The sequence below is a fragment of the Equus przewalskii genome, chromosome 21 (genome assembly GCF_037783145.1).
Source record: "Equus przewalskii isolate Varuska chromosome 21, EquPr2, whole genome shotgun sequence".
Lineage (NCBI taxonomy): Eukaryota > Metazoa > Chordata > Mammalia > Perissodactyla > Equidae > Equus > Equus przewalskii.
This window is the reverse complement of record NC_091851.1, coordinates 21,459,672-21,473,166: the sequence shown is the minus strand read 5'-3', so window position 1 is coordinate 21,473,166 and position 13,495 is coordinate 21,459,672. Positions and strand designations below refer to the sequence as shown.

General features: G+C 54.9%; 1 protein-coding gene across 1 annotated transcript in view; it reads right to left on the bottom strand.

The window, feature by feature from the left end:
• RSPO4 (R-spondin 4) overlaps nt 1-9,923 on the bottom strand; it is a 37,868-nt gene extending 27,945 nt beyond the window's left edge. The window contains exon 1 of the mRNA XM_070589021.1: nt 9,678-9,923. Within this exon, the coding sequence (XP_070445122.1) occupies nt 9,678-9,756 (79 nt within the window). The 5' untranslated portion in view covers nt 9,757-9,923. The remainder of the gene's footprint in view (nt 1-9,677) is intronic.
• Between the last annotated feature and the right edge of the window lie 3,572 nt (nt 9,924-13,495).

Here is a 13,495-nt window from a genome sequence, read left to right as displayed (position 1 = left end):
CTCAAGGGATGTGACCACGTGAACAGCGTCATAAGTGACGATTTCTATTCTCCAAAGGAAAGAGTTAGCAGATGGGCGTCAGACTGAAGAAAGAGATCTTCAACGTCAAAAGCAACAGGGGTTAATACGTAGGGAATACAAGGAAGTCCTATACATTGCCAAGAAAAATTCAAGAAACCCAATAAATAAGATATAATAAAAAATGCAAAAACTAAAAAGCCAAATAAAAAAATCAAAATAACAGGAATAAAAGTTGAACAAAAATAATTAAAATTAATCACAAATTCAAAATAAAATAGCATTTAAAAACTAAATTAAATGATAAAAATTGAAAATAACTTAGAAAAATAAAATGTAAAATAAAAATACATTTTAAGGTGAATTTAAATAAATTACATTAAGATTAATAAACATAAAATAAAACAATTTTAAGTAAAATTAAATTAAATTAAATGAAAAATGAAAAATTTTGAGTCAAATAAAAAATCAGCAATTTGTAACAGTTTAAAAAAGAAAGAAAGAAAAATAAAATACAACACAAGAGCAGGGTCTTGCAGGACTGATGCTGCTAATGTGCTATGAATTAAGGAGTCTGATGGACCCAGATGTCTGCCAGCGGGGGCAGGGGAGGAGGAAGGAAGAGCATGTCCTCAGGGCAGCATCTGACTGGGGTTTTCCAGCCCGCCGTGGACATCAGCTCCACCACGGTCCTCTCCACAAATAGCCAGCACATCATTTATACATTTATAATGTGCCAGCACCATACACACACACACACACACACACACACACACACACACACACACACCCTTCCAGCCTCACTGGAGTCCTCTGAGGTCCACTCTCATAGAGGAATGAACAGAGGCTTAGAGAGGCTGAGTCACCATGCCACGGTCACACAGCACTCAGGACCACCCCATCCTCTGAACCTGGGCTCCTCAAAGTAACCTTCTGGTCTGCTGGGGACGTTCAAACTGAGGCAGGGGCATGTCCGATATCAGGCTGGAACGTTCTGGACACTAGAAAGAGCCAACCCTCCATGACGCACGACCGTTGTCACCACTGACTAGGCACCTACTGTCTCCCAGGTGGGGTACAGGCATCGTCTTCTCCGGGACAAGCGTATGATGTAGATGCTCTTGTGGTCCCGTCATACTGAGAGATGGCACTCCCCCAGGCACGGCAGTAGCACAGCTGGGAGCTGAGCCCAGGCCTGTCACAGCCCAAACCCCACACACCCTGGCTCTGGACACCTCAACAGTCGCTAACTGAGTGCTCCCTGTGTGCCAGGAATGCGTTTCAGGCCCCATTTTGCAAATTAGCCAACTGAGGCACAGAGGGGAGAGAAGACCTGCCCAAGGTCACTCAGCCAGTGAGCAGCAGAGCTCATGGCCTTCGTGACAGCCTGCCGGCCTCCCGCTGCTCATCGGGGACTTGTGAGGGCCAGCTGTGCCCACTTGCCAACGCCAGAGCAGTCTCTGGAAGGGCAGTCTGACATTCCTTCCCTGTGTGTCTCCGCCCCTGCGGATGTGGGCACCGCTGTCAGGCTTCAGGGAAAGTGGAGGCTTCTGGCGAAAGAGAGTGGTTTGCCCCTGTGATCTGGGTCCCCCAGGCTTGGGAATGCCTTTCTTTTGAGCTGGTGAAACAGAACCACCCCTCCCCTGCCTCGTCCCCACCCCACAACAGTGCAGTGGATTCCCCACCACGGGCCACAGAGCAGCAACCCTATGAATCACGTGGCACCACTACAAGAAACCATCCCAGGGCGGGCGGTGGTGGCCCAGCCCGGCACAGCAGTGCCCGAGAGGAGCCAGCTTCACTCATGTGGAAGTCATGGGAACCGCTGGGAACCAGAACCTGAAGGAAACCCCAAGGCTGGAGCTGAGGGCGTGCGTGTCCTGGATGGTGCTGACTGCCACACAGGGCTAAGAAAGCAGGCTCTGGCCCACGGAGACCTGGGGGCATATCTTGACCTCTCCCCGTCCCGGCTGTGTGCCCTTGGTAAGCTGATTGCCCTCTCTGAGCTTCAAGGGCCTCCTCTGTGGAGTAACAGGATCAAAGCACCTCATGGGCTATTACATGGATGAACTGGGAGAAGGCCCAGCATATACCCAAGCTTTGGGACCAATTGCTTGGGTTTAAATCGTGGTTTTGCAAAACTAACTCTGTCAAGCTATCAGATTGAAACATATGAAATTGCTAATATTTTGCTGTTTTCAACCTACAAAAACGGCAATTTCATATACTTCAACTAATGCTCCTCTCTCTTAATTCAGTTTCCTCCTCTGTAAAATATAGATAATAACAGTCCCCTTGCAGGTTGCTGTGAGGATTAAAGAAGGCTGAGAGGCAACTGAGCTCAGTAGTTAGAGCTCGGGCTCTGGGACCAGGCAGGAGTTGAACCTTGGCTGTGTGACCTTGGACAAGTTACTTAACCTCTCTGTGCCTCAGTTTTCTCATCTGTAAAACAGGGATAATAATAGCACCCACGTCACGGGTTTATCAGAAGAATTTAATCCATTCATATGTATAAAGTATTTAGAAGAGCGCCTGACATTGTTAAATAGAGTAAAATAATACAGGTAACATCTGACAGAGGGAATGCTCAACCATAAAGTCAAATCAAAAAGAGACTTTTCTAAACCTTTGATGCTGGTGAAAATTAAGAATTTTTAAAGAAAGAAAGAAACATATATATATATTATCTATATATATATAATCGATACATAGATGAGGAGTGTGCTCCTGGATGTCCACCGAGCCCAGCGCCATTCTGCATCCTGATGGGGGCCACAGCCCGAGGCTCTGAGGAAAGGACTGGCCTCAAGGCCACAGTGGCTCAGTGTCTGGCCCGGGCCTCCACCAGGTCCAGGCTGGAACCACACAGCCCAGCCGCACACCCCACGTGGCCCCAGGGAATCTGGAGGCCTCTGGTTATGCAAACCCTCTGCCGACAGCTTTCAGGCTGAGCGCCCCTCAGCTCCATCCTCTCATCTGAATTCACCCCAGACCCAGAGAGAGGCAAAGCAGGTGGAGCATTACCAAGTCTCACGGGGGAACTGAGGCTCTGAACCAGACTTCCAGGCTCTGCAGCAGGCTGCCTTCGTCCACCTATCCAGAAGCGTCCTCACCCACGACCTCCCCGGCACCCTCACTCCACCCCAGCCGGGGGACCTCGGGTGAGGCACTCCCCTGCTTGAGGCTCCCCTTTTACAGGTGTTGGTCTCAAAGGTCTCAACTGGCTTTTTTGACCCTAAAGTTCCTTTATTCTCCAAGCCCTCTCCAGAACGCTGGAGAGAAGAGGAACGCTGAACTGCTCCGCACAGTGTAAAATGCCGTGCAAACGAGGCGGGGGTTGATGGCAGCACCAGACAGGTTTTCTGGAGAAGAGCACAGTAGTAGGATGTGCTCCTGTGGTTCTGGGCTCAGGAAGACCCGGGTCACACACACATTGGCTATGTGACCTTGCACGAGCCACGTCCCCCTCTGGACCAGCCTTCTTCTTCTGCAAGGGGCGAGGGGACGCTGTATCCACCGGCAGTGCTGGCTGAGGATCAGTGTGAAAGGCCAGGCGGGTCGGTGCTCCCCAGCTGCCCGGGCGGGGGGCGGGGTCTGACACAGGAGGATGTATTAGGGCCCCAGAGGATCATTCCACCTTCCAGGGGCTAAAATCCACATACCTTGGGAAGGACCCAGGTGCCGGATTCAGGGCCATTAGGAAAAAAGCATATGAACTAAGGACCCGCAAAATGTGTTGGGGGCAGCTGCTGCGTATTGAGGCAATTTGGCATCGCGTCTGAGCTCCAGAGCCAGACGCCCTGGGTTCACGTGCCTACTGCTGTGTGACCACTGGGCCTTAGCATCTCCATCTCTAGCATAGGAGTGCTCGGATAGCCGGCCTTGTGGAGATGTCATGAGGCCGGCTTTGGGCTCAGCTGAGACAGCGGCCTCCACGCTGCTTTGACAACAATAATAATTACATTTTCATATCAGTGCACACAGTACACATATGACACACACACTTTCACACATATCCACACCCGTGTGCACACACATCCACACTTGCACACACATCCATATGCACTCTCACCCACTCACAGATTCACATATATGTGTAAACCCTAACACACTTCTCAAAATAACAATTACTCTTAACACTTGCAATGCACTCTGATATCTTCTAAAAAGGAGGCCGGCTGAGTGGCCCATGGGCCAAATCTGGCCTATGGTCTGTTTTTAAATGGGCTATGAGTTAAGAATGGCTTAATATTTTTAAAGGGTTGTAAAAAAAAAAAAACAAAGCAAAGAAGAGCACGTGACAGATCAAATGTGGCCTGAAAGCCTAAAATATTTACTCTCTGGCGCTTTACCAGAAAGGTTTGCCGACCCCGCTCTATTTTATTCTATTGTTTACTGTTGTGTTCTATTCGTTCCAGTCCACTCCATCTCATTCAAAAATGCTGTCTACACTTACTCAGCTGATGTCCCTGATCTGCTGATGGGTTACAAACCTCAGCTTGAAAAACTGTGAATTAATTCGAGCTTCAATTTGTTCACTAGATGAAAGGATGGAAGGACAGAAGGATGGATGAATAAACAGCAGCCTGATAGACAAGAAGGGGCAGGGGGACAAAATGAGTCAGGTCACCTTATCCATGCGACGCCTCAGCCAAGCGACGCCCCCTCTTTGAGTCTCAGAGTCCTCAGCCACAACTAGGAGCACCTCCGACCTGTCTCTCAAGGCTGTGCCAGGGAGCAGCGGGGTCCTGTCCACGGCAATCTTCCTGGTGGCTCCGTGCCTGGCATGTCAAGGAAACCCTGGGCCCCCCGACGGCAGGGATGGTGAGCACATCTCTGCTGTCCTTGTCAACACCTAGTCCAGGGCCTGGTCCAGAGGACGGGCTCCATAAACGCTGCTTCGTGACGATGGTGATAGGCAGGCGGCATCTGGGGCCCTTCATCTGGGCTCTGGTCCTGTTGGCAATTGGACCACCGCTTCCTCTGGCCACACAGCTCCTCGGACCCCTCCCACCTGGCCAGCCCCTCCCCTCCGCTCCTCTCCTCTCCTGCTCTGCTCCACCTGGGCCTGACAAAACCCCACCCCTCTGATGAAGCTCTTCTCAGAGGCCTCCACCTTGAAGCCCTCGGCAAGTCACTCACAGGATTCATTTCTTTTTCTGTGCCCGGTCTCTGAAGCCTCCAGAACTCTGGGTCCCCAGCCCAGCTCAGCTGTTGGGGGTTCCCAGGCAAGTGGGGCTTTCCTTTCGGAGCCTCATTTCCTTCGTGTGGGAAACGGGTGTAACACCAGGCAGTGTTACAATGAGGAGTCACAACCCATACGCAGAGCTCCGGCACACAGCAGACCCTCTCGAAGGGGCCTCATGGGTCTCCTTTGGTGGCTGGATGGGGGCTGGGAAGTTTCCATCCACGGGAGAGGGAGGTGGGCTCCTCCCAGGGGTGGGGGACGTGTGCGGTGACAACAGCATCCCCTTTGAGCCCAAGCTTGCCTCCAGAACTGGCTGCAGAGGGAGAGGGTGGGCGGGCAGAGCTTGGTTTACTGAGCACCCACCGTGTGCCACCTATTCTGCTTCCCTTCTCTCAACCAGCCCCCACTTTATGCAGAAACCCACGCCCAGAGGGGCAGAAGCACTTGCCCAAGGCAGCATCCTACCGAGGCATGGGGCCACTCCCTGAGCCCTCCACGGGCATCATCAGCCCTCGCTCTGCCCTTTCCGAGGCCGTTTTCCCTTCCAGAACTGCCCTGACATGCAGCTTCACCTGGCTTCACCTGGGTGCCAGAGTTTAGGGGGACACACCTGGTTCTGTGCCCAGCCACGGCCCCTACCTGCAGACAAGAAACCCAAATCCTCCCCCGTCTCTGCCACCGCCTGCACCTCTGGGCACCTGCCTGCCAGGTCTCAGCTTCGCTGTCTGTGCACGGGGACAGTCCCGCCTGCCTGGCCATCCACGGCCGGCTCTGCAGTTTACAGAGAATTATGCTATTCACGCCACACAACAGGCCACTGGAGCGGGCGCTGCCACAGTCCTTTGACAGCTAAAGAAAAAGCAGTTCAGAGAGGAGGGAAGGGCAGAGTTGAGAGCCAACCCATGGGAGACTCTCGTCCCCCGAGTCCAGGGAGCGTCCCGCTCTGCTGTAAAATGGGAGGGGAAGGGGCTGAATTCTCATGCAGCACCTACTGTATGCCTTGGGCACCTTCCCTCTGGGACTGTGGTGGGTCTTCCTGGCCACCAAAGAGGCCAGCGCACCTGTTCCCATTCCACAGATGTGGACCGTGGACTGGAGAAGGCACGTGGCCTGCCCAGGTCACACATCTAGGCCAGGAGAGGGCTCAGGATGTGAACTGGGGCTACGTGAATTCCAGACCTCCGCCCTCTGCCCCGTGCTGCCTCAGGTCTAGAAGGATCTACAGGCACCACACGAATGTGGGGCTCTCTCTCCTGCACCGAGCCCCCTCCCCAGGAGGCCTCGCACGTCAGCCACGGCCTGTCTTCTCCTCATCGCCACAATGGGGCTCCAGATCAGCCGGGGAGAAGACCCCTCACTCCGCCTGACTGTCCCACTGCCACGACACCTCAGCATGTTTCAAGAGAAACGTCCCCATCTGGTTCTGATTCATTTGTACTTATTTAAAATGTTCTTTTGTAAGAGACACTTGAGATCCAAGAACCTTTCTCAAGTCTTGTCTTTCATTCTTTCTCGTCTTAGACACAGAAAAATTGGGTTTCATCAAAAAACAGTGACGCCAGAGCCTGAGGATGCGCAGGTCTGCGGGAGCCGGGCCCTGAGGGTGAGACAGCGCAGCCCAGGCAGTGGCTGGGCTCTGCCTGTGGGGCGGGGCGTGGTGGGCAGGTGGGGAAGGCAGGGGAGGGCTCACTCCACACGGGCAGCTCCTCCAGGGTGGGCCCCAGGGCTGTTCCCCTGGGCACCCCACAGTCCCCAACACAGAGCATGGCACAGTGGCTGCCCTGTGACACTTGTTGAATGAACAAGTGAAAGGAAAGAAAGGAAGGAGGAAGGAAGGAAGGGAGGGAGGGAAGAAGGAAGCACGGCTAATACCCAGGTACCTTGAGGACACATTCTCCCGCCAGAGTTAGACCACAACATCAAAGCTGGTAAGATCCTCAAGGATCTTGTGTGGGATTTTCCAAGCAGCTGTCTTATGAAAAATGGTCTCTGATGTGTAAGCAGTTTGGGAAAAGTCCTATTCTCTATCCCCAGCCTCTTTACCATGAAGGCTCTGATAAGTCCTGCAGTCAAGAAATCTGTTAAACTCAGCATTTCCCAAACTTATTTGGTCAGGACTCCTCTAACGACCTTGCACAACATGCTACAGGAAGGGGCTTTTCTACCCCTCACCCCCACTCCAGTGCCAATGGAGAAACCGAGGCTGTGGGCTGGAGCGGGGGTGGAGTCCACGAGCCCAAGGTCACACAGTACCAAGGGTCCACGGTGGGACTGAGATCCAAGGCTGTCTCTGTTGCACCTGACAGATAAAAGGAGCCAAGAGCCTCTCTCTGAAGATGCTGGGCTGGGCGTGCGCGTGTCCCAGATGCAGGAGATCGAGCACCAAACCTGCGCAGTGTCGGGACCAGCCTGCCTAACTCCGCACTGAGCAGTGGGGGAGCTGCCGGGGAGCTGGGGATGGGCAGGGGCTGAAATTTTTCCTTTTCTTTGTTCTTTGCGCACGTGTGTGTCTTTTTAGAACAAAGAAGCATCTTAAAGATCTTCTAAACCAGCTCCTCTTCAGATGGGGAAACTGAGGCTCTGAGAAGCTCAGGGGACATCTTCTCAGCGTCCTGCCAGATGGTTTGGGAGTCGAGCCTGCTTTGTGACTTACCTGCTGTGCAACCTTGGACAAATCAGTTTCCCTTTCTGAAGCACAGTTTCCTCATCCAGAAAATAAGCATCTCCCCCTCCCTCTGTGAGGCTGCTACGAGCGGCCAAAGGACACGATGGACGGGAAATGAGAATGACTAAGGCAAGTGCCCACCAGGAGCCTGTGTACTTGGCAACTCATTAACATACGCCCTAACGCATTCAGTCTCCCCCACATCTGCCCTGTGAGTTGCATACTTAAGATTATTATTCCTATTTTAAAGCGGAGTCAATGAGGAGAAAGTTTTTATTCTTTTGGTCTCTCTTAGAGCTGAGAAAGACCTTAGAGATCTTCTAAAAGACCCTCAGATGGGTAAACCGAGGCTCAGAGAGGCAGAGTGACTTCCCCAAGGTCACTCAGCTGATAACTGGGGAAGGGGGATTTGAACCCAGGCAGGCTGACTCCAGAGCCCAAGCACTTAACCTCTAAGCCAGGGCCATTCACAGAGAAGTGTCCCTAGGAAGTCCAAACTCCCCCAGCTCCCTGAAGCCCACCCACTTCTCCACTTCCTGGGTCCCTCTGCGCAGCCCCCCCAGCGTTGGAGCCCTTCTGGCTACAGTCTCCCTGTCCCACCCAGCCCCACCTCCCAGTTCTCCCATAGCCCCCTCCGCTTCTGCTCCACTGCAGAAGGGACCATGTCCATGCAGGGCTTTTCACGCAAATAGACTAGAAGCCCCCAGAGGCAGACTCTCGTCCTCTTTCCTATGTAACTCTGCTCAGACCTAACACTAGAGCCAGAAGGAAAGAGGACCCTGGGTCTTCCATTCACCTGCTGGACAACTTAGCGAAGTTACTTCACCCGTCTGAGCCTGGACACCCGGCTTTAGAAATGGGATGACCCCTAGGTCATGAGGATGTAGCGGGATTCCATGAGACAGTGCACGGAAAATCTTTGGTGCAGGGGCGGGCGTTTGACTGTTGATTCTCAGACTGGCACCCAGAGGCTGAAGGGCTGCCGGGCTCAGGCAGGAGACTCACTCACCAGCTTGCCCTCCTTAGCCCCACCAGCTCTGCCACCGCCGGCTCTGCAGGAACAGCCTCAAACCCACCTCCTGGGGATGTTCTGACTCTCGCAGTGAGGGGCAGTGGCATAGGACCCTGAGGTGAGGGTGCAAGGGACCCCTGGCTTCATGCCCCAGTTACATTTAAGGTCTGAACCTTGGTTCATCTTCCTAGTGGCCAGACGAGGTCAAGATGGAGAAACTGAGGCTCTTGGAGGGGCTGGACTTCTTCCAGGTCAGAATAAATGGACTTGAACTCAGGTCTCAGGTCTCCGAGAATTCACGGAGCTCACCCAAGGGGGACTGCAAGGATCAGTGACTTCTCGGAGGCGACCTGGTGAGTCCGGGTTGGTAACAAGATTGGGGCATCTGGACTCCCAGTCCATGGCTCCTTGTCACCTCCTGGCTCAGCATGGATGCTTGGGATGGCTTCTAAGCCACTAACTCTGTCCCCTAGTCCCTGTGCCCTCCAGGCTGGCACCTGGGCTTCCTGTCTTTGCACAGAGCCACCCTCCTTCCTCCCAGCAACGCTGCTACCATAGGGAGTGGCATCGGTGAGAAAGCCCTGCCAGCCCCCTTCCTCCTTGGAGAGCCTCCTGGGTCTAGCTCGCTCACTGGGTGCCCTGGGGCCTCAGTGTCCCCATCTGTGGAGTGGGACCGACAGCTCTCTGGAAGAGTCAGTGGCCCCGGCTCTGGGCACCAGGCAGATGCCCCAAGGGCCATCCCCCTTTCTGTCCCGCTGCGCCCGCCCAGCCCCCTGCCCGGCTGCCCCTCGTACCTTGCTTCTTCCTTCGGTTCAAGGGCAGCATGTCCACGGCGTGGGCGACGAGCAGCAGCAGGCACAGTGGCGCCCGCATCTGGGCAGCCTGGTGCGGGGGCGCGCGGGGGTCCCGGCACCCAGGCGGCGCCCACAGGGGTTCCCCGGGAGGCCAGACGGCCGGGCGGCGACCCGGCGGCGGCGCGGCGGGCGCGGGGGATGCTCCGCGCGCATCCGGGGACGCGGGGTCCGTCCCGCCGTCAGGGACTCGCCGTCCGCCCGGGGGCCGGCCGCCAGGTCCAGCGAGGGCGTTGGCGGAGCCGGGACACGGCCCCGCGGGGAGGAGCCGGCGCGGCGGGGGCGGCGCGTTAACCCGCGCGGGCCGGCGCGGCGGGCGGGGGTCCCCGGCCAGGGGCCAGGAGGTCTGCCTGTCCCGCAGTCCGCGGTCTGGCGTCGTCCGCCCCCTGCACTGCCCTGCTCACACTCCCACCGCCAGCCAGCCAGACACAGGTACAGACCCCCCGGCCCCGCCCCCAACACGCAGGTACAGAAGCGGGGACGCCCAGGGACCCCCAATCTTCTGCTCTCAGCACCTCCCTCAGCACCACTCCCCGCCCCCGGGTTTTCTTTCTCCTCCTTTCGCTGTTTCTCGTTTCCCCTGCGCCCTTACGGGCCACTCCATCGCTTCCTCTGCTTCTCTGTCTTTGGGTCTGTCTTCTGTTCCTCCACTCGCGGCCTCTTCCCTCGACCCCCGTCTGGTCTGTTCCCTCTCCGCCCTGTCTGCTTCTTTCAAGAGGGTCCTAAGTCTCTTCTGGCCGCTGACCCTGAATGTTTCCGGCCAAGCCTGGCGGGAGCCCCTAATCTTTGACTCCAAGTGACCAGCACCTCATAAATTCGCTTGTGAAGGGGCCGGGGACCTGGACTGTGTTTCCTCCAACCTCATCTGCAGGACTGGGAGCAGCTGGCTCGGTTTAACCCTTTCAGGGCTAGATCCCTCCTCCTACCCCTCCGACGGCACCTTCCAGCCTCCTGTCGCCTGCCCACTAAAAACAATAACAGTAATAGTAATGCTTGCGATCATTTTGGAGACCTATGCGCTTGGCGTTGTGCTGAGCACTTTACACATAATAGAATCTTCAAAACAACCCAGCAAAGCTCTGTTCTGATTAGCCCCACTTTACTGGGAGGAGAGGGACTCAGAGGCAGAGACTTGCCTAAGGCCACGCAGCTGGTCAGTGGTCTGTCTGGGTCCAGGGCCCGCCCTCTTAGCCACTACTCGAGTCGCAGAGGAACTGACCCTTGACACTCTTGCTGAACAATTGTCCTTCCTTTTTCCTATGTGTGTGGGTTCGATCCAAAAGAAAAGGAAGGTAAATGCTGTATCTCCTTCTCTATCCCCTTCTCCCCATCCTTACTGAGTCCCCCCAGTGCAATGAGGACCTTGGAGGGCATGTCAGGGGGAGTGAGGCAGCCCTGGCCTGGCCGTTCTTCTGTGGCGCTCCGTGAACACTGGCAGACAACATCCTGGGGTCTCTGTGGAGTGTCAGACCCATCCCACCCAAATGGCTCCATTTCACAGATGGGGCCACTGAGGCCTCGGGATTGGGGGTGTGTAGCTCGGGTAGCCTAGCAAGTCTAGGACTGAGGTGGGATGGGCATCCAGGTGTCCCAGCATGGTCCCTCCATCATGGCCTCCAAAGCTGTCTTGTTCTGCCTTCTCTGATCTCAGTCTTCCCCACCACCCTACCCTCACCCCTTTAATCCCACAGATCTCAACTCCTTGCAGTATTTCACAAGCAGCTCCAGGCTGTCGTACTTCTTCGGAGCCTTTCACATGTGGCCTCTCTATGGAATGTTGGCCTACACTCCATCCGCCTTGTCCACTCACTCCTACAGGACCCAGCTCTGGAGGGTTGCCTCCTGGAAATGCGCCTCATCCAGGAGGCCTTCCCTGATTCTCAGGCCGGGTCCAGGGCCTCCTCTGGGCTCCCACAGTCTCTTGATCACAGCGTTGATAAACTATACTAACTATAGATGTGTCTGTCTGTCCCTCCTTCTAAATTGTCAACTCTGAGGCCAGAGATAAGGTCATGTCTGGGTCTCTGGAGCCTAGCACATGGAGCAGGGCGCAGTATGTTTGTAGACTGAATGAAAGAATAAATGATGAGGTCTCCAGGTGCAGGAGTCTCCTGGCTTATACACGGAATTCAGGGACTTGGAGACATAAGGTGACCCCTGAAGATCAAGCTTTAGGAAGCTGGAAAGTCAGCCCCTGCTCCACTGTCCCCAGTCCTGAGGGTTCCCCCAGGTGAGCAGGACGGCCCCCAGGCGAGCAGAGGGGAGCAACATGCCTCGTGAGTCGTGCAGAGGCTGGGGCCACTGACAGCCACCCAGCTCTGCGGACGGCGGCCTCTCTCCTTCTCCCCACCCGCTCCCTCTGCTCCAGCTACTCAGGCCTCCTCCTGTCTCTCAAACTTGTCGGCTGTGCGTCCCCAGCAAGGCTTTTTGCTGTTCCCTCTGCCTGGATGAGTCTTGGTCAGATATCCTCAGGGCCTGTCTCTGCTCGTTACCTCCTCAGAGAGGCCCTCTCTGAGCACTCCAGATAAAATACCACATCCCTTCTCTGTATCCCCTCATCCTGCTGTACCCGCCCTGGTACCAGGCACTGCCTGGCCTGTTCATGTTTGTCACTTGCTTGTCTGTGAGTTCCATGAGGCCAGGAATCTTCTGTTTTCTCCCTAAGGCTGGCACGTAGAGTGCTTAATGAATATTTGTGGAATGAACAAATGAATGAATGAGTGAGCAGCCGCTCACCCTTTGATTCATTGTGGCCTCTCAAGTGTCTCCTGCTCTCGGGGGTCAGTTTCCCCGTTTGTTCAGTGGCACAGAGGGGATTTTGTGTTCTCTGAGAACCCTTCCAGTCCTTTCAGAATCCCATATTTCTAGGGTTCTAAGAGCCAGAATCCCACCCTGCCCTGAGGTGCTCAGAGGGTCTTGGGTTCTCTGTAGCTCCAGGGGGCTGTCTGGGTATCCTAGCCTGCCACCAGTTGCCCTCCCCCAACATAGGTGCCCAGGGAGGACATGGAAGCCGGTGGTGCTGACGGCATCCCCAGGAGGTGTGCACACCAGGGGCATCGGTTAAGGAACCACTGGACACTGTCACAAATAGATGAAGATGGGTATAATGGCTGCAACACGTTATACTCATAGCCCGTTTTCCTGATCAGCAAATCCTTCTCCTGCATAGGAGAGCCAGGACTCAGGTTCCTTCCAACTTGTGCTCTGCTGTCTTCAGTACATGGTTTAAAGCTCCGGGCAGAAGGGTCAAGGCACCCGAGACCACCTATGGGAGGTACAGAGCTTGTCCCCCCCATCCCATTGGCCGGAACTCAGTCGTGTGGCCACACCTACCTGCAAGGGTGGCTGGGTAATGTAGTCTAGCCATGTGCTGGGGGTGTTGAGGGGTAGGGGGTGGACCGAAAAGGTTTGGTGAACTCTGGCCAGTCGGCCACATTGGACCACTCTCATTCTCGCCCCAGTGATGCAGCGGCTCCTGCCTGTGTTGGCCCTGACCCCTACAAGCTCTTCATCCTAAGCAGCCAGTGGACCTGGATTTTCTTCCAGATGAAGACTGAACTCCTCCTCGGAGCCACAGGGCTGCAGGATGGCCCCTGCTGGAGTGACCAATTGTCCCACTTTGAGGGATTGAAGATGCAATTTTCAATCTGGGATGCAATTTTATCTCATGTATGGCTTTGTGTAACCACCACCACATCAAGGCACTTAACTGGACCATCACTGGACTCCCTCGTGCCACCCCTTTATGACTCCACCCACTC